The sequence below is a fragment of the Oryx dammah genome, unplaced genomic scaffold, assembly GCF_014754425.2.
Source record: "Oryx dammah isolate SB20612 unplaced genomic scaffold, SCBI_Odam_1.1 HiC_scaffold_27, whole genome shotgun sequence".
Taxonomy (NCBI): Eukaryota; Metazoa; Chordata; class Mammalia; order Artiodactyla; family Bovidae; genus Oryx; species Oryx dammah.
In genome coordinates this window covers 94,121,981-94,143,814 of record NW_024070211.1, presented here as the reverse complement: position 1 = coordinate 94,143,814, position 21,834 = coordinate 94,121,981, and the positions used below count along the sequence as shown (strand labels likewise).

At 35.4% G+C, this 21,834-nt stretch overlaps 1 protein-coding gene across 5 annotated transcripts in view; it reads right to left on the bottom strand.

The window, feature by feature from the left end:
• Positions 1 to 21,834, bottom strand: part of GALNT13 (polypeptide N-acetylgalactosaminyltransferase 13) — a 645,011-nt gene that overhangs the window by 45,941 nt on the left and 577,236 nt on the right. For 4 of the 5 annotated variants that reach the window (XM_040229104.1, XM_040229105.1, XM_040229102.1 and 1 more), the window contains exons 10-11: positions 13,196 to 13,335; positions 1,579 to 1,677 (exon numbers count right to left, since the gene is read on the bottom strand). In XM_040229104.1, the coding sequence (XP_040085038.1) occupies positions 1,579 to 1,677; positions 13,196 to 13,335 (239 nt within the window). The remainder of the gene's footprint in view (positions 1 to 1,578; positions 1,678 to 13,195; positions 13,336 to 21,834) is intronic. The other variant, XM_040229106.1, reaches the window with a different exon arrangement.

Here is a 21,834-nt window from a genome sequence, read left to right as displayed (position 1 = left end):
CATGTAGGTGGTGTCTTGTTACCTAAGAGTGTGCACAGGGAAAGAAGCTCCTATGGCAGTCCCACCCCTCTCCTCCTGTATCTCCGAAACATTGGTACCTTGCCTCTCTGGCATCCCCAAGCTTCTTCCAAGTACATCTTTGGTTGCCACTCTGGCAGGGTGTCTCTGCACAGCCGATTCCTGTCCTCTACCTGAGTCTGAGCTCTGTAGCCCAAGCTTCAGCACCCAGCCCCTGTCCATACTGACAGACAAGCATCTCAGGCTGGGGAGCACAAGGCAGTCTTACTGATCTGTCTCTGCAGGTTACTCTTCATCTTGCCTTACTCAGGCTGGTTGCTGCCCTCTCCTCCCTGGCTCCAAAGCTTCCTCTCCATCAGCTGGAAGATCCCAGCTGATCTTCCTACTATAGAAGGGACTTTCCTGGGTGCAGAAGCTTTCCTCCTTCATAGCTTCCTCCCTGGGGTGCAGTTCCCATTTTGACTACTTTATTTTTCCTTTATTCTTTTGTCGTATCCAGTTATGGGAGGGGTTCTTGCCCTTTCAGAAGTCTGAGGTCTTTTGCCAGTGTTCAGTAGATATTCTTTGTGAATCGTTACAGTTATAGATGTATTTCTGATGTATTTATGGGAGTAGGTGAGCAGACATCTTGATCCTGAAGATCTTTCTATGGATTCTTGATACATTCAGCTATTACAAATAATCACCATCATGTTGTGATGAACAGAATCATTTCTGCCTCCTCAGTTCACTCTAAAATGCTAGATAAACAGCTCACTCGTGTGCTTCACCTTGACCCTTTTAGACAACTTGTCTACCAAGGAGCAGCTATCTCTTAACTGTGCTTTGTTCCCATAAATGTCAAATTAAACCTCTGAAAGTGGCTGTGGCAGCAAGACTCACAGCCAAGCAGCTTTTACTTTTCCCACCTTGCAGTGCTGCTTTTTGTTGCTTACAGAAAACACAAGAATCCTTGTTATAGTCTGGTAAGTTTCTGATAATTAATTGGACCATCACACACAAAACAGGTGTCCTAGAATTTTAGTTAAGTATAAATCTTTTTTAAATAATACATTTTTACCTGATCTGAAGGGCATCTTCAGATAGCCAAAGCAAAGTTGTTAACAAACATGCTTATCTATGCACTTAAAATTTTATTAAACTACCAAAAATCATAGAAAACATGATAGACAAGAAACATTTGAAGAAGAAATTCAGAGTAAGCACCATTTGGAAACCATAATTGTTGAGTGATTATTTTATGTGATTGAGTTAACAATAAAATGCAATCCTCACTTTCTCATACATGGTAATAGGAAATAGGGTCTGAAACATCTGGCTGCTCTCATTCACTCTAGGCTAATTAAAGATGTTGCCCTACTTATTAAATTCTTCAGTGTTTTCTTACAATACTTGGAATAATAACATAGTTATTATATGTTAAGGACATAAATTAAGTCTTGATTAGAATGCCTGTCAATTTAATAAGACGCTGTTATTGGCAGTGAGCCATAATCTACCTGGATAGTCTACACAATATCTTCCCCCACAAATATGAAGCTGATAAAAAATGGAGTTTACCTGATTTCCTCCCATACCATGACAGTTGAATATACCCACTTTTTCATTTTCCTTGCGGCCCATGTTGTCTAAACATTGATTTGTTTCAACATTTCTTATCTAAAGGAAACACAAAAATGTAAGTCAGAAAATCTTTGGTATTTTCAAATTGCTTATTGATAGCAAAATAATATTTTTGTAAGGAGATTTCTCCAAGGAAAAGACAAAGCTTTAAATATTTATTTTTCTCTGTCTATTATGATATCTGTATAACATTCTAAACTCCCATTCAAGTAAACTTGAATAGCACTGGCATTGTCATTAGCATTCAGTCAGGAGGCACTCTTTTTATAGTGTAGTATCAGAGAAGAAGAAAACATCTACATATTACAAATTAGGAGTTCTTCCCAAATCTTCTGAAAATTAGGACAGTCTCAAAATTCCACCCAAATAATTGTAGTGTATTTGTGAAGTCCGTAAGTCCTATAGTGCCATATGCAAACTAATAGAAACAAATTGGTCAAATATGCAAATTTATGTATTTTTCGTTGCTTCATTACTGGATGCTCCATTCTGTAAATTTATAAAGATTAATTACATTGATAATTTTTAAACTAAAACATGCATCTTTTTGCATTCCTAATACCAAACAGTGGAAAGCAGTTGACCCTAAGAAAAACTATTACAAGGATAAATGGTGATTTCACAGGAAAAATTTTTCAAAACCACGATTAAATTGCCAACTGCAAACATAAGATTCATGGTTTACACTCAGACACTGCATTAGTCTCATAATTAACATGTTAATATATATTTGTGCCAAATGTAATTTTACAAAAGCCATTTATTGACTTTAAAGATGCCCATATTACTAAGTCAAGTACAAGTGAAGGTAAAAAACAAGAAAAACTTTTCTAATAGAATGTTTTAGATTTTTTTCCTTTAGTCTCAACCCAAACTAGTATGTTTTACACTTGTCCAATCTGCTTCCAAAAAGTTCTTTTCTCTGACTCTTATTAGGACACATATTTTACTGTTCACTCACTCATTACTTGGATATATTTAGTTATCTGTGCTTCAGGTGCCTGTTTCTCCCTCTTGGCAAACGAGTATGATTAGAAACTTCTGTAGATGCTGGATTAGGTTTCTACAATTCAACTTTTTTGTATGGTACAGAACTCCACAGTCAGGTAATGGTTGCCGGAGTTGGGGAAAATGGTGTGATTTGCAGTAAAGCCCCATTCAGCAATTGAAATTCACACTTGGTAAGGAGTTGGGCCTTTCTTTGGGATTAGAATGAAAACTGACCTTTTCCAGTCCTGTGGCCACTGCTGAGTTTTCCAAATTTGCTGGCATATTGAATGCGCACTTTCACAGCATCATCTTTCAGGATTTGAAATAGCTCAACTGGAATTCCATCACCTCCACTAGCTTTGTTCATAGTGATGCTTTCTAAGGCCCACTTGACTTCACATTCTAGGATGTCTGGCTCTAGGTGAGTGATCACACCATCCTGATTATCTTGGTCGTGAAGATCTTTTTTGTACAGTTCTTCTGTGTATTCTTGCCACCTCTTCTTAATGTCTTCTGCTTCTCTTAGGTCCATACCATTTCTGTCCTTTATTGAGCCCATCTTTGCATGAAATATTCTCTTGGTATCTCTAATTTTCTTGAAGAGATCTCTAGTCTTTCCCATTCTGTTGTTTTCCTCTATTTCTTTGCATTGAAGAAGGCTTTCTTATCTCTTCTTGCTCTTCTTTGGAACTCTTTCACTTCTTTTGTTTTCACAGCTATTTGTAAGGCCTTCCCAGACAGCCATTTTGCTTTTTTGCATTTCTTATCCACGAGGATGGTCCTGATCCCTGTCTCCTGTACAGTGTCATAAGCCTCAGTCCATAGTTCATCAGGCACTCTAGCTATCAGATCTAGTCCCTTAAATTTATTTCTCACTTCCACTGTATTATCATAAGGGATTTGATTCAGCAATATGTGAACACTGAACTTCCAGATGTTCAAGCTGGTTTTAGAAAAGGCAGAGGAAACAGAGATCAAATTGCCAACATCCGCTGGATCATGGAAAAAGCAAGAGAGTTCCAGAAGAACATCTATTTCTGCCTTATTGACTGTGCCAAAGCCTTTGACTGTGTGGATCACAATCAACTGTGGAAAATTCTGAAAGAGATGGAAATACCAGACCACCTGACCTGCCTCTTGAGAAACCTGTATGCAGGTCAGGAAGCAACAGTTAGAACTGGACATGGAACAACAGACTGGTTCCAAATAGGGAAAGGAGTACGTCAAGGCTGTATATTGTCACCCTGCTTATTTAACTTATATGCAGAGTACATCATGAAAAACGCTGGACTGGAAGAAACACAAGCTGGAATCAAGATTGCCAGGAGAAATATCAATAACCTCAGATATGCAGATGACACCACCCTTATGGCAGAAAGTGAAGAGGAACTAAGAAGCCTCTTGATGAAAGTGAAAATGGAGAGTGAAAAAGTTGGCTTAAAGCTCAACATTCAGAAAACGAAGATGATGGCATCTGGTCCCATCACTTCATGGGAAATAGATGGGGAAACAGTGAAAACAGTGTCAGACTTTATTTGGGGGGGCTCCAAAATCACTGCAGATGGTGATTGCAGCCATGAAATTAAAAGACGCTTACTCCTTGGAAGGAAAGTCATGACCAACTTAGATAGCATATTCAAAAGCAGAGACATTACTTTGGCGACTAAGGTCCGTCTAGTCAAGGCTGTGGTTTGTCCTGTGGTCATGTATGGATGTAAGAGTTGGACTGTGAAGAAGGCTGAGCACCGAAGAATTGATGCATTTGAACAGTAGTGTTGGAGAAGACTCTTCAGAGTCCCTTAGACTGCAAGGAGATCCAACCCGTCCATTCTGATGGAGATCAGCCCTGGGATTTCTTTGGAAGGAATGATGCTAAAGCTGAAACTCCAGTACTTTGGCCACTTCATGCGAAGAGTTGACATATTGGAAAAGACTCTGATGCTGGAAGGGATTGGGGGCAGGAGAAGGGGATGAGAGAGGATGAGATGGCTGGATGGCATCACAGACTCGATGGACGCGAGTATGAGTGAACTCCGGGAGTTGGTGATGGACAGGGAGGCCTGGTGTGCTGCGATTCATGGGGTCGCAAAGAGTCGGACATGACTGAGCGACTGAATTGAACTGAACTGATGGTCATGAAGTTTACACGTCATATTTTAGGACTAGTGAGAATACCTTGTCATCTAATTTTATTGTTAAGTTTGCCCATCACTCTTTGTTTTTGCTAACCTGGATGCTGTCTCTGATTCAATTGAGGAATTCAAAAAGATTGAAACTGTGTCACTGCTGCTGTTATTTTTTCAGATTTACAGAATAGATTCATTTTGGGGAGTGCATGGAAAGGAGTTTGTTCTCTTCATGACAGGTTCTAACCTTCCTGAAAATTGGTTTGACAGTTTCTAGACATGTCATATTAATTGTCCCTTAGAATGTAGCAGGTACTAAGAGGATATAGTATAGGAACTCAAGTCAAATCTGGTGAGGCTAACTGGACATGAGTTCTGGGAGACTGGAAACAGATAGGAGCCAGTGGCTTAGGAAAGCTGTCAGAATGAGACAGGGAAGACAACCACCACAGTAAAATTGAATAATTGAAGTTGTATGTGCCATGAACTGTTCCAAGCACTTATGTGTAATAACTAATTAAAAACCAACCTATTACCATAATTTTATATATGAAAACATTAAGATACAAAGAGGCTAAGTAGTTTGTTCAAATAAGTAATTGAAAGTTACAGTGAGGTTGCAAATTGCCTAGTCCTGACATCTAGACAGGTAGGCAGTATTTTTCAGAAAAGGGGTGAAAAGAGCAAGGGAGGATTAAGTTCCAGTTGAATAAAGGTGAAGGTAAATGACAGGTCATCCAGACAGTGCCAAAGACACATGGAACATGGAAGTGGCCTAGGATCAGACCTGAGAACCAGGTCAAAAAGTCTAGAAGCAAAGTGGTTTCCATGCTGAGTGCCAAACTGTTGGGTCCAGGTCATGAAAATTATTTCTGTCTATTGTCAAGATGACACTGGATACAAATATGATAGAGAATGAAGTGTCAGGGAACAGGGCTCTCAATATCCACTTTAAAAAATTGAGAAGAACATACCATCTGGATAGAGACAATGTCTGAGAGGTTTTTGCAGTAGTCCTATGATAGCTAGATTTTTTTTTTTAATGTATGAACACCTATAAGGCAGCATGGTGTGCATCAGGGTATTCTCAAGTAAATGAGTCTAACATTGGAAATCTAATATTTTCTTCAAACATAAAAATGGTTACTAGTGTCTTCTGACAGTCCTTAGTGATCTAATCTTTATGTATAATAGAAGATACTGGCATACAGGAAAAAATATATGTATGTATTCCCAAAGAATGCTATTTAAGCAACAAAATGAAATATCAGGAAAGATCCTGAGCTTGTCACTGGTATTATATTACCTGACAAGACCAACTGCTTGATCATGCCATTCATTAATCCTAAGAAAAATCTAGGCAGACAAACATGGAGGAACTTCATCTACAGAAACTCGTTACAGAATCCAACCTGAATCAACATAAGTAGAGCATATGGGTAGTTCTGCATTCTGGGAAAGTCTTGTGACTCATCCTTTATAGCTTTGAGTACCTGGTGTAGGACCAACAGAGTTTTAACTTTGTTGTCTACTTTGACATTTCTTTGTTTACACATAATCTTTTATTGCCTGAGGAACAGTCTTTAATGACATAAACTTGGGAGTATTTTTCCCACTTGTGTCTTGATGTTAGAAATCAGCAAGTCTTTTTCTAAAAGTTTCTGCTCATTGGCAGGATCATGGGTAATGTTATCACTTACACGGTTTATTCATTAGCTTTTGCTCCCTCTGCCGGATGGTAACAGAAAGCAAAAGTGGGAACTCCAATTCTAAAAGAGAGGCATAAACTCTCACCCCCACCACCTTTGAATTTCAAAACTAATATGTAAAACGCATTCTAAAATTAGACTAAACTTAGTTTTTTTTTTTTTTTTGGCTTTAGTTACTCCAATACATGCTTATCCTTCAACTGTATATTATGTTACTCATTATCATTATTTTAAATATGTCAACTTCATTTGGTTTCTCTTTACTTTGTAAAGGAAATACATTTGCAGTGAATTCAAGTTTAATGTTAATATTTCCATATTATAATTGCTGTAGTGAATATGCATTTCTCTTTACCAAATTGTGAATAAATCAGAAGGATGGTTTTATATAGATTTGCAAAATCTATATAATTAACAAATCCAAGCTGACTTCTCTTATGTAAACCTGGGTTTCCAATGACCTGACTGTGAGATTTAAAAACACAGAGTATGTGGTATCTTAACCTCCTTCAACAAAACAGTAAATACAGAATACTGGACAATTTCACATATTTTGGTGGATAACAAAATCAATCCTAGGAGAATTCATAAATGCTCTAACTGGAATATAGTTTGTTGTAGTTGTTTATGCCAATGAATATTTAAATAATAAAATCAGAATTGGTTCTAATGTATTTATCGGTAGTGTAAAGCCAGGAAAAAAAAAAAAACTTTCCAGTAGTAAACTCACTAATTTCATCCATAGGTGGGTTACCCAGGTCAACATTCTTTAGGGTCAACATGTGATGAAGAGCAATATATTTTTCCTGTGTATTAGTTACACTGGGATAAAAATCAGTTACTGGGTCCCAAAGAGTTTTGCGAATATGATCATGGGCAGAGAGAATGCCCCATTTGTGCATGTTTTAAAATATGAGGCATTTTTTTTTTACTGGTTATCTTATTAAAAGATCAAGAAGATGGTGAATTTATAAATAGATCTGATTACCAACAGACATGTAACACTCTCAGGGCTTTAGCCTCTGGATTTGGCAGTAACTGATTTTATCCTTAATCCCTGCAGCCTAGCAGCTTCAATAGATGTCTGTTTTTAGTTACTGAAATTTGTTCTTTAACAGTGTTTAAGGAATACAGTGTCAGTGTGTGTGAGGATCTTAACTAGTTGATAAGGTTAAAGAATACAAGAGAAAAAGGAAGTGCTAAGGCGTCAAGTAGGCAGTAAACAATTCAGAGACTACTGTCAAAATGTCTTCCAAGCAGCATGCAAATACGGATATTAAGCCCTAAGAGTTAAGTCAATTGGCTCCAGAATTCCTCTTCTCTTCCCTCTTGCTCTCTGTATTCCTGTGTTCCACATAGCTTACAAAACATTTTTTCCCCAAGATGCTGGCCTGTCCAAGGCCAAAAATTTAGGGTAAAGCTTTATTACTTTAGAAAGCCAATTTTCAATCTTACAGTTGAATTAGCTTTTATATTTATAAGATCAGGAGCTGACATGCTAAATATACATAAGCTAGTGTTAGTTAAGAGAGAATTTAATGCTGCAGGGAGCTCCTCTTCCTTATTCTATTATGATCTGCTTACTAAGTCTAAAAGGCATATGCTTCATTAAGCTACTTAAAGGTTTTAGTTCAGAGCAATTCAGCTTTTAACTTCCCCTTGGAAATTGCATGTAATTCATGGGCTGGGTGAAGTAATATTTCAATTACCTGCATAAAATTCAAATGTAAGAAATTACAACAGTTGTCTGATATCAATACTGATGATTATTTTGGTGACAATATACACTGATAGAAACTGAATATCAATCATGTTTACCTCCATCTTCTAATATAACAAGGAAAGCTATAAAGAGAAATTGATGTGAAAATACTTATATGCACAAGTACACTGCAATATTAAATATCTGGGCTTTGAAAAACATTGAAACTTAAAGAACTTGTAAATTGTTAGATCCTAACAATTTCATTTGAAATTGAGTACATGTGAATTACTTCAAAGAAATAACTTTGTGCCCTAGATAAGTAGCTTTGGACACCTGGTTCCACTTTGAGACTATCTGAGAGACAGTGCCTTCATACATAATGACAGTAAGAAAGAAAAAGATTTAAATGACTGTCATCCAATATAGTCCATTAATAGTTTATCTCAAACTCATTATCCAAGTGTCTATGACTACACATGACTGTGCAAAATTGAACTGGAAAGCAGTGCTTGGTGAATTTGTCCTTCTTGTTTTCAAGGAAATTGTTGCAGGACTGCGTCTCTTGAAGGGTGGTTTTAAAATGGAAAACTGTAGTACATTAATATCCCAGAAAGTTCAAAATCAGATATATCTCATAGATTTTTTAATTTATTGAGTTTCTTAAATACCTAATAGGACAGTTTTAATTCAACTGAATTTTTTACCTGTTTAATTATCTCTTGCCTTTTCCCTCACCCCCATTTCAGTAGAATGGCTCAAGAGTACAGGTCTTTCTTGGTGACTTTTCATCCTTAGCATATAGCACAGGTTACAGCTTAAGCTCTTAATTAATAAAAGTATTTTGAATGAATAACATATAGTGATATCCATTTTCTCCTTCTAGTTAAAAGGAAAAGTGAACATTATTGTCAGACTAAAATGTATTTGAATCCTGACTTCAATATTTAGCTAGCTCTATGACCATTAGGTAAATCGTGTGAATTTTCTGCATAAAGGTTTCCATATTTAATTGGGGATAATAACAAAACCTGCCAAGAAATTGTGATTTTTTAAAAAATACAATTTTTAAGCATCTAGCATAATGTTTGACATAGTAAGAAAACAATAGTAGCTATAATAATTACAATAACTGTAACTACTGGTGCTGCTACTACTCTGCTAGGTGGTGTTATAGATGCTCTGTATTCTCAATCATCACTGTAACCTGTATGATAACCTTCCTTCTACTGCTAGGTACCAGAGACAGACCTAGTGCTACTTAAGTCCTAAAATGGGAGGTCAGGATTTAGACCCTCCTCTGCTTGATTCCAAAGTCTGAGATTCTTTCAGTACACCATGTTGCCTCTCCCAGATATGTTTCAAAAACCCTAAAGGTATATTTCTATCTTCAAAAAATTTTCAAATTATTTCTATAAATTAAAATATAGCCACCTGATCCATTAAAGAAGATAGCTACTTTAAAATCAGTAGGTTGTATAAAGGAATTTTCTCACACTTCATTTTCATTTTTTTCAGAAAGTCAATTAATTAGATTTCTCAATGTGTAGTGCAGGAGAGTATGAAACCGAATTTTTAAAATGGAAGTAGATATCTAGGCTCTATTTCAGAGTCCTGAGTCTTTCTCAGGAGTCACCCTGATGGCTTTAGATAATTTCAAAAAACTCCTCTTAACTTATATCTGTCTTGTTAACAGGTCTTGGTCATAACTTCTTTTAGAAAAAGTGATCAGCGTTTACTCATTACCTGGGTGCATTGACTACCATGGGAGAAATACCCTACTACAAGAATAGAAAAACCTCCCTCTTCTAAAGGTACAAATTCACAATTGGCCCAACAAACTTTTCCATAAAATAAATGAGTATTAGATACTTTTATTGGAGATCTTTAGTAGAACTAGATTATAATAACTAGCATGCACAAAGAGCTCTAGTCTTAAAAACACTCTTCTATTTTATGTATTAAATATAAATAAATCCTGTGACTTAGTGCTAACATGGGAATACTGAATATTTAAAAACAATAGCAATAACACTCCCATCCCAATGAAAACAAATAATTAAAAAAAAAAAAACAACACCAGAGGCACAGGACTAAAGTTACACCTAGAAAGTGGTAATATTCAGTGTTATTACACATGAACCTTTGCACTACAGAATTCAGATTAATGTTAAATAGATATAAACTGAAAATTCTATAGAGAGATATTTACCTGGCTGATGAGTGAGTGCAAATTTGACAGTGTATGGATAAGGCACACACAAAAAATTCTTTAAAAACAATTCAGCTGGAAATGAATTGTTTGTTTTTATTTTCTAGTGAATCAATATGTTGGCAAATGAACCAAAAAATATTAGACTGAACTTGCAGATATTCTGCTGTTATGACCTATAAAAATGGCAGATTCAAATAATATTTTCCAAATGCATTGTATTATTGATATTAAAATGTTTTAATATAACAAATACTAAATTAGTTTTCTTAAATGTAATTCCTATTAAGTGGGAAATTACCAATATGAAGCATATAATTCATAAAGGGATAACTCTTATTTTGAGCAATTAAATATGTATTATGACCATATGCTTGTACAGTTATGATGAAGCTAACTTTTTAATCTCTAAAGATATGGTACCCAAAGCAATTTACAGATTCAAGCAATTGCTATGAAATTACCAATGGTAATTTTTAACAGAGCAAATAATTTCATAATTTGTATGAAATAATTTCATAATTTGTATGGAAACACAAAAGACCATGAATAGCTGAAGCAATCTTGAGAAAGCAAAAATGGAGCTGGATGAATCAAACTGCCTGATTTCAGACTAGAGTACAAAGCTACAGTCATGGAGACAGTATGGTATTGCTACAAAAACAGAAATATAGACCAGTGGAACAAGATAGAAATCCCTGAGACAAACCCACACACCTGTGGTCCCCTAATCTACAACAAAGGAGGCAGGAATATACAGTGGATAAATTGTGAATAAGTGGTGCTGGGAGAACTGGACAGCTAAGTGTAAAAAAAAAAAAAAGAACACTCCCTAGCAAGATACACAAAAATAAACTCCACTTCCTAGAGTAATGAAAATTAAAACAAAACACCAAATGGGGCCTAATTAAACTTAAAAGCTTTTGCACAGCAAAGGAAACCATAAACAAAATGAAAAGACAACCCAGAGAATGGGAGAAAATATTTACAAATGAAGTGACTGAAAAGGAGTCAATCTCTAAAATATACAGTTTATGCAACTCAATATCCAAAACCAAACAACACAATCAAAAAATGGGCAGAAGATCTAAATGTACATTGCTCTATAAAGAAGACATACAAATGCCCAAAAAGCACATGAAAAGGTGCTCAGCATCACTAATTATTGGAGAAATGCAAATCAAATGTATAATGAGACACATCTTATACTGGTCAGAATGGTCATCATAAAAAAAATGAATGCTGTAGAAAAGGGAATCCTTCTACACTTTTGGTGGGAATATAAATTGGTGCAGCCACTATGAACAACAGTATGGAGATTCCCTAAGAAAAACTACAAATAGAGCTTCCATATTATCCAGCAATCCCACTCCTGGGCATGTTATCTAGAGAAAACTCTTGATTTAAAAAGATACATGCACCCCAGTGTTTAATGAAGCAATACTTACAGTAGCCAGGACATGGAAGCAACTTAAATGTTCATCTACAGAGTAATGGATAAAGAAGATGTAGTACATATGTATAATGAAATATGACTCAGCCATAAAAAAGAATGAAATAATTCCATTTGCAGCAACATGAATGGACCTAGAAATTGTTGTACTGAGTGAAGTAAGAAAGAAAAATAAATAATGCTTTTATGTGGAATCCAAAAAATAAAGTACAAATGAACTTATTTACAAAACAGAAGTATATTTGATGTAAAAACAAACTTATGGTTACCAGGGTGGTGGGAAGGGCAGTATAAATTGGCAGATTGGGATTGATATATACACAATATAAAATAGATAACTAATAAGGACCTGCTGTATATAGCACAGGGAACTCTACTCAATGCTCTGTAGTAGCCTATATGGGAAAAGAATCTAAGGAATAGAGATATGTATGTGTATAAATGAATCACTTTGTAGTACATCTGACACTAACACAACATTATAAATGAGCTATACTCCAGTAAAAATTTAAAAAGTCACAGAGGAAGAGAAAATAACAAAAACACATTGTTTCCTTCTGAATACAATAAAGTTACGGCAAGTTTGTCCTCTGAATTGTATATGGTTATTAGAAAAAGTAGATTTCTGGATGAGTAAGAGTGAAAACTTTGTAAGAAGTGAAAATATTTATTTAAAAAGATCATATTTTGAGAAAGCATGGAACAGATCAGGGGTTCTCCATGTGTCCACAAAGTCAGTATGATTTTGATAATAGTATTATAATAATACCCTTTCACCCTCACTTCTCATGAATGTATAGGGAATCTTCAATTGGTTTACCTAGTGAGCTGTATTATAATAGACTGAATATCAAAGCAGATACAAGAATCCAGCTACCTCTTTTTGGCCAGTTCTTGATGCAATTTATAAAAAATGTAGATTAACCTAATCTTCTTACTATTTTATTTTGCTTTATAAAGTTTACTTTTCCAAAAATATGTTACTTATATTAGTAAATTAATAAATTTAAAGTTTCCAGTTTCTTTTCCCACAGTAAATATTAACACTTATAGCCTACATAAAGAAAAACTCAAAATTTGCTGTAAACCTCAAAGACTCTAAATTCCATATGATTAAAAAGTTTTAGAACTATTTATAAAGAAACAAAATACTATTTATTCTACCTTAAACTGTGTTATCTTTTTATAAATCCCAATGATATAGACCTTTATGTTCCTTGTAATTTACGAGAAGTCTTTTATAATAGATCTGTTTAAAAACCATTAAAGCATTGTATTCGTAACATAAAAAATATTGAGCTCCTTAGAAATTTCTCTTTTGCAAAATATATTTATAACTTAACCAAAATAAATAATGCATACCTCTCCAAGTGAGTAATAACGTCTTGGGATCTGGGAGTCCGGATAGATGTTTTCAAGGTACCAAGAAAAGGGCTTACACTTCAGATTTTCTCTTAGTGTTTTTCTGACTGATACATCTCCGTAATCCACTTTGACAACACCTGGAATTTTTCAGAGAAACATTGAAATCTGTTTATGCTATTTTCATTTTAGCACTGTTTCACTCTGCTTTGCTATCAGTTTTTCCTCTATAATTAAAATTTCATCAAATTGAATTGCATGTGCAGCTGCTACTACACTGATTTCTTGCTAACATCCAATTAGTACATTAAATGGATATAAAAAGTTTCTCCATTGGTTATGACTTAAAATGTAAATATTTATCACCAAGTACTTGTACTTCTTAAATTGAATAAGTAAGTATAAGTTGGTATTAATTTATCATATCATAATGAAAGCTTAATTGAGCTGTGTGATAATGTGGTTTCTTTTTAATGAAAGTTTCAGTGGCTTCACTATTTTTATTCCTCATATTTCTCCTTTAGTGTCATTAATTCACTACTTGTGCATTTAATGAGAAATATACATAAATATGACCCTCACAATGGATGACACATTTGTGTTCTAAGTTTTCCTTCTTGAATTTTTATTTTACCTAGGTTTAGGACCTAACTTTTTCTTTACTAATTTTTCCCTGTTTTATAAGTTAGTGTAAACCACTTCAAATCCTTGAGTAAGTTAGTAAATAAATAAGAAACCACAAGCAAATGAAATATACTCACATGTGTATTATTAAAATTGCTTAATTGTACTTCATTTAATAGGAGAATATATGAATTTAAAATGAATTTTCCATTGAGGATCATAATAGAATGATTTTTAGTTGAGAAATAAAAATAACACCACTAATTTTAGTGATATGAATTGCTCATTACTAATATTAAAATGACATTTAATTGAAGTGGCTAAATAACTGTTATGACAATTAATTCTTAGATTTTGAAAAGATGTCTGTTTAACATGTTTAAGAGCAGTAAGCAACTACACTTTGGCACAGGAAAAAAGTGGCCCAGTCTTGATATGCTTTCCCAACCAAGCAGCAAAGTCTATTAGTCATGCGTAATAAAGGAACAATTGTTTAGACAGTCTAAATGTCTGTAACTAATACCATTATTTAGGTTACTATTTTCAAATGAGGCTGCACTCTTGAGGCTTATCACCTGCCAGTCCTTCCCACTCCTCACCACCCGTTGGGTTTTTTTTCAGAATTTTGTTTTTTCCCCCAAATGTTTAAGCAGCCAAACTATTTCCTTCTACAATAAACTATTGATTTTTCTAGCTAGTGTTTGGATGAAAATAAAAAGATATTTGGGCTTTGTAGACAAATACTTCCTTTCAAAATAATTGTATCCAGAACCTCCAATCTGGATGTAGCCTTCAAAAGAGGCTCAATAACACTTACAAAATAGATTACTAAAAGAATTTCTTTTTGTTTAGTGGCTTTGAAAATCTTACTTAAAAATTCTATTGGACCCAGAAAAAAGGGCAATGCTGCTTCAAAGGATTTAATTCAGCAGTTTTGCATCTTAAATTTGACATTCCAAAAAGGTCCTCTTGATTTTCCACATGACCCATCTTCAAGATTCTGTATTTCAGTAACTAGCAATAGTGTCCACCCATTTTCTCAAGGCAAAAGCATAGGAATATTTCTTTTATCTCACACAGACATTCAGTTCATTAACAATCCACAATATGGATCTTTCTACATACAGAGGGGTTACATCCTGAGAAACCCATCATAAGTTAAAAAAAAAAAAGCATTTTATAGACCTAACCTACCAAACGTTGCAGCTGAGCCAAGCCTACATCAAATGTGCTCAGAATACTTGCATTAGCCTACAACTGGGAAAAACCATCTAATGTTAATCCAATTTTATAAAAAGTTATTGAATATCTCACATGCTTTATTGAATATTATACTGAAAGTGAAAAACAGGGCGACTGAATGGATAGAGAATGGTTTTAAGTGTATTGGATGTTTTCACCCTCCTGATCACATGGCTGATTGGGTGCTGGGGCAGCCCAGCTTCTCAAGAGAGTATAATGCTCTATGTTGCTAGCCTGGAAAAATATCAAATTCTAAAGTTTCACAAGTACAGTTTTTACTGAATACCTATTGCTTTCACACCATAATAGTTGAAAACTTTAGTCAAATCATCATGAGTCAAGGACTGTCTGTAGATTCCGAGCCCCTCTATCATCCCCATTACCATCCTGGTCTCACTCTTTCTCATGTCTTGCCTAAGACTAAGCATGCCTAAGCATGCCATCACCTCCTAACTAGTCTCCCTGACATCTTACATTTCTCCATTTATACTTTATTTACTATTGCCTGCTCCCTAGACAGTATATTTGAAATATAAAATCATGTGTTCCCTTGCTCCAAAGCTTCCAACAATTTTCCATTGTGCTAGAAATAATTGACAATATCTTAATCATTGCCAGAGATTCTTTATGAAATGACCCTTGGTTATCTCTCTGAATTAATCACCTGTATTCACTTAATTGTAGCAAAACTGGCTTTCCCACTCTTTCTTGCTTGCTTTCTCTTTCTCCAAATTTCTAATCAAAATTTATTTCCTCATGCTCACCCTGACTTTCCTCTCTAAACTGATCACCCTTGCCATCATCTTGGTAATGCTCTATCCCTCCATTCTTCTTTATTCTCTAGCATACTTGTTAGTACTTGATATTCTATCACAGGTTTATTCTCTTTGTCTCCCCAGTAAGAACTTTGGACAAATAATTTAATCTCTTGATTCCTAAGGTATCTTGTGTGTGGTATGTAATAATTCAGTTCCATTCAGTCGCTCAGTCGTGTCCGACTCTTTGCGACCCCATTAATTGCAGCACACCAGGCCTCCCTGGTCATCACCAACTCCCGGAGTTTACCCAAACTCATGTCCATAGAGTCGGTGATGCCATCCAGCCATCTCATCCTCTGTTGTCCCCTTCTCTTCCTGCCCCTAATCCCTCCCAGCATCAGGGTCTTTACCAATGAGTCAGCTCTTTGCATGAGGTGGCCAAAGTATTGTAGTTTCATCTTTAGCATCAGTCCTTCCAACGAACACCCAGGACTGATTTCCTTTAGGATGGACTGCTGAATACATATTTCATATTGTAATGGATACCTGCTGCTTTTGACAGCCTGTCATCCATTTTGCATATTGGTAAGAGCATTCAAGTTTTCTTTGGGCAACCATCACACCCTCACTTGTGTGACTTGCTGACCTCGTCCCTCTTCCTGTCTTTCCAGCTTCAACTAGCATCACAGAATAAAGGCATATCACTAGTGAATCCTGTTAAAAATTCACAATCTGATTCAGGTGGTCTATACTGAGGCCTGAGAGTCTACATACTTACCAAGCTCCCAGGGGATACTGCTGTTCCTCAGGTCAAATTCTGTAGCCCCCAACACAGTCAAAGCAACCCATTTCTCATTGTTACTTATAACCTATCATAATGACTGGCTTAGGACTGGGCATGTGATAAAAGTATAAATAAAGAAACGTATACTCTGACAACTTTCTAGGACTATTAGAAAGTAGAAATTCTCTTTCCTTTGGAATTGCTAACTGTAAAGATGACTAAAGCCTGGTGCTTCTGAGGCTACCATATAGAGAATGCCTTCTAAATAGTGAAGCAAATACAGGAATAAGATAAACAAATGGAAAGAGAAACAGGCAAAGATAGCATAAGCCAAGCCAACTTTTAAATCAGCAGATATTTATCATGTTCCAGCCTTTATACAGAGCATGTTTTCTAAGCACTTTGGATATGTCAATGAACAAAAAAATGTATCTTCCTCAATGGAATTTACCTTGTAGGGGAAGGAGACATAAGTAAACAGTAATACATTAGAAGGTGATACATGCTATGACAAAAATAGGGTGAGGGTAGAAGTATGCAATAGAAGGAATCTTAATGCATTATGTTTTTTTTTTCAAAAGCAGCTTATAGGAGTTACAAGTTTTTAATGTTAATCTTTCAATGGAACTTGAACAAATGCTAGAGAAGCTCTGACATTTAGAGTTTCATGATGAATTAGAATAAATAAATACTTTAACTCTACATTTGCAGGTTTGGTTAATAGGTAAATGATAACATTTATGGGCAGTTACTTTAATAACCTGTTATTTATTCATGTTAAAATCTATTTCATGGTAGTATTAATCTAGATAATCTAGATATGTAGAAGAATTGTGTTTTAATTCTTTAAATAGAAGATCATAATCTCAAATAAGTTCCTCCCAAGTAGATACCTAATAAGCCTAACAGTATTGATTACCTATAAACAAGGTACCTGAAACAAGGCACCTGATGAGAGAATACCTGCTTTTAGACTAAAGCTCTTGTTTTGTGCATAAAAATACATATTATAGCATAAAGTAGTAACAAGAGGAAATAATTTCCTTCAATAAGGGATTTTTAAATAAATCAATGGTATACCTAATTGACAAAATATGATTGCTGTATTGAAATGTCTATAAAATATGGGAAATGGAAATAAAGTACAAATAATTTTTTAAACTATCATTGTAACTGAGTAAATCTGTGGAACAAAAATAACTAAAAAATAAAAGCAGTGCATTCTCTTTGCTACTAAAAGAAGAGAAAGAAAAAAAAAAAAACCTTTAAAAATCTATTTTATCCTTAAGTATAAAAATTAGAACTGTGAAGCTAATCAGTTTTCTATATACAATTATATATTAACAATATGCATATTAAATGAGTATAGTTTTAGCTAAGAATTTTTTATATTTTCAAAATTCCTCTTAAAGAGAAAATTATCTTTGTTATTTTCTTAAAAAAATTGTCATCAAGGGCTATTCGAATAAGAATCTAGATTTCTTCTCAAGCATAATAAAAGGATCATTTTTAGGCCAAGTAGGGGTTACCGCATTCTAGAGTATCTAGGTACTATATGTGTAAGACGTTTAACAGATTAGTTGGAATTTTTTTTTAATTTAAAACTACTCTTATCCTGCCATTTTAATTTTTAGTCATTCTTAATATGCATAGAAATTACCCAGGCTCATAACTGCTCATTAGGAAGTCAATGGTTAGAACTATATTAAGTGGCTGATGACCCATGCCAGCCAATAATACACAGTGATTATCTGTTGAACTTATCATTTACTATTATCACTTCAGTTTTATTTTAATGGAATAAAAATGAGAAAATGAATTGTACAAAGATCATAGCTTCTGTTGAGAACAGTATCACATAGAAGAAGTGAATATCAGAAAACTTCTCAATTTATTTATATCAATCTGATCTGTATCATCAGAAGTCTGAGCAGGTCAGAAGGTGACATAAATGGTGGAGTAAGAGGACCCTGAACTCATCTCCCAGAGACAAACCAAAATTACAACTATTTGCATAACTACTATCTATGGGAAGGACCAGAAGACTAGTAAAAGATATTTATTCCAACTAAAGACATAAAGGAACTAAATAGTATGACTCACAGACTTAGAGGAAAAAAAAATATAGTTAACTGAGTGGGGAAGAGGAATAGATTGGGAGTTTGGGGTTAACATGTACACATAGTTATATTAATATTTTAAATGGATAACCAACAAGGACCTACTGTATAGCACAGGGAACTCTGTACTCAATATTCTGTAATAACCTAGATAAGAAAATAATTTGAAAAAGAATAGATACATGTATATGTATACCTAATCACTTTACTGTACACCTGAAGCTATTAACAATATTGTTAATCAGCTGTGCTCCAATATACAATAAAAATTTAAAAATAAGAAACCACAATAAGATGAGTAGAAATGGTGGAGACAGTATAGATAGTTAGGACCCAATTTTTCAGGGTTGGTAACCCACAAATGAGAGAGATATCACAATGATAGAAGTTTTCTGCAAGGAGTGAGGGGTCTGAGCCTCATGTTGAGCTACCTAGCCCAGGGATCCTGCACCAGTAACATGAGCCCCTAGAATGTCTGGCTTTAAAAACCAGCAAGGCTTATGTTCAGAAAGGTGGGAGGGCTATAGGAAACAGAGACTTTTCTGTTAAAGGGTTTGTGCAATATCTCACACAATCTGAATCAGCATAGAAGCAGTAGTTTGAAAGGAGCCTGGGTCAGACCCATTTGCTAATCCTGGAGAGACTTCTGGGGATGAAGAAGGACACAGCCACTGGAGGCAGCTATTTTGGAGAGCTCATTTTATTGCTGTATTACTGTTGCTGGCAAGTGACATTTTGCAATCCTACCTCCACCCTTAAAGTGCCAGGGACTTACCTGCCCACCAGTGGACCAGTACTAGTCCTGATTTCCCATGGCATGCAGATATCTGAGTGGGGACTGGACCATGCAAACCGGCAGGCCAGCACCAGTACCATGACTCGCTAGGCCCCACAGTCAGCCATGTTGGCACCTGGCCTGGACCATCAGTGGGCTAGCTCTAAACCTGGCATCGCTGGGCATCAGCCAGTTACTCCAGCATCTGGTACTGCCCACCAGCAGGCAGGAACCAGCCCTGCACCCCACTGGCTGTGTAGCTTTCCACACCCGGTCCACTAGTGGGCCAATAGCCACCACACCAAGCAAGGCCTGGCAGTTAACATGGCCAGGGACCAGCCCTGCCTAAGAGCAAGCAAACAGCCATTGGCTGTCAAAACAGAAGGAAACGTGCTAGGGCATAAAGAGCACAAAGCTCTAGTGAACAGAGGAGTGTGTGCTCTGGGCCCCAGGGGAATTCACCTAAATGAGGCCACATCTCAGACTGTAAGACATAACCTCTTTAATACCTAGAAATAAACACAGAAAATTAAGTAAGATGAGGCAAGAGAGGAATATGGTCCAAATGAAGGAATGAGACAAAATCATAGAAAAACGAAGATAAGTAACCTCCCTGACAGAGACGTCAAGGTAATAATCATAAAGATGTTCAACAAACTTGGGAAAATAATGATTGAATATAGTGCAAATTCTAATAAAGAGTTAGAAAATATGAAGATTCAAAATGAGCTGAGATTGCACTAACTGAAATAAAATATATACTTAAAGGAATCAACTGTAAATCAGACGATACAGAGGATAGTATCAGTGGACACAGTAGTAGAAATCAATGAAGCTGAACAGAAAAAGGAAAATGTGTTGATAGTTTGTGACACTTTTGTGAAAACAGTAAGTATACTAATATTTGCATACTAGCAGTCCTAAGAGAAGAAAGGGTAAGGGAACTTACCTGAAGAAATAATAGATGAAAACTTCCCAAACCTGGGAGACACACATCTAGATGCAGTAAGCACAGAGTGTGCCAGACAAGATGAACTCAAAAAGGTCCACACCAAAACAATTTATAATTAAAATGGCAGAAATTAAAGAGCAGACCTTAACAGCAAGAGAAAAACAATTATTTACATTTTTAAAGGAAACTCCCATAAAGGCTATCAGCTGACTTTAGCAGAAACATTGCAGGCCAGAAGGGTGTGGCATGCTGTACCCAAAGTGATGAAAGGAAAACAACTATAATAAGGAATATTCTACTTAGAAAGGCTACCATTCAGACTTGAAGGAGAGAGAAAGAGTTTTACAGAGAAGCAAAAGCTAAAATAGTTCAGCACCATTATAGTGGCTTTGTAAGAAATGGTGAAGAGACTTCTATAAGCAGAAAAGACCAGAACTAGAAACTAAAAATTACAAAAGGAAAAATCTCATTGGTGAAGGCAACCACAGAGTAAATCAACCACTTCTAAATCTAGTAGGAAGGTTAAAGTAGTAAAGACAAAGTAAAACATCTATGTATACAATAAGTGAAGGATATTTGAAACAAAAAAGTGTAAACTATGTCACTAACATTAAGCAGGAAGGGGGAGTAAAAATATAGCATTGTTAAAATGCATTGAAACTTAAGAGATCATTAACTTAAAATATTTATATATATAGCCTATTATATATGAACTTCATACTAGCCACAAATCAAAAACCTAGAATACATGCACACCCAAAACAAAGGAATTCAAACATTACACTAGACATAGTCATCAAATCACAAAAGAAGAGAGGGAGCAAAAAGAACTACAAAAACAACTAGCAGAAGACAATGAACAAAATGTCAGTATGTGCATACCTATCAGTAATTACTTTAAATGTTAAATGGACTAAATACTCCAATGAAAAGACTGTAGCAGAGGACTAAAAACAAAACCAAAAAAAGACCTATATATGCTGCCTATAAGAGACTTAACTTCAAATTTAGAGACACATAGTAAAAATCTTTTCCTTTATATTTTCTACCCATCATATTATGCTTAGAGATCCCAAGATATACATATATATATATGTGTGTGTGTGTGTGTGTGTGTGTATATAAAGTCCAGGTGCATTTTCTTTCATGCTTAAATATTTTCACTTCATGTTTTTCTTTTAAAATTATACTATGCATGTGTGTGTGCTAAGTCGTGTCTAACTCTTTGCGACCCTTATGGAGCCTGTCAGGCTCCTCTATCTGTGATTCTTCAGGCAAGAATACTGGAGTGGGTTGCCATGCCCTCTTCCAGGGGATCTTCCCAACCCAGGGATCGAACCCATGTATCCTGCAGCTGCTGAATTGCAGGGCAGGTTCTTTACTG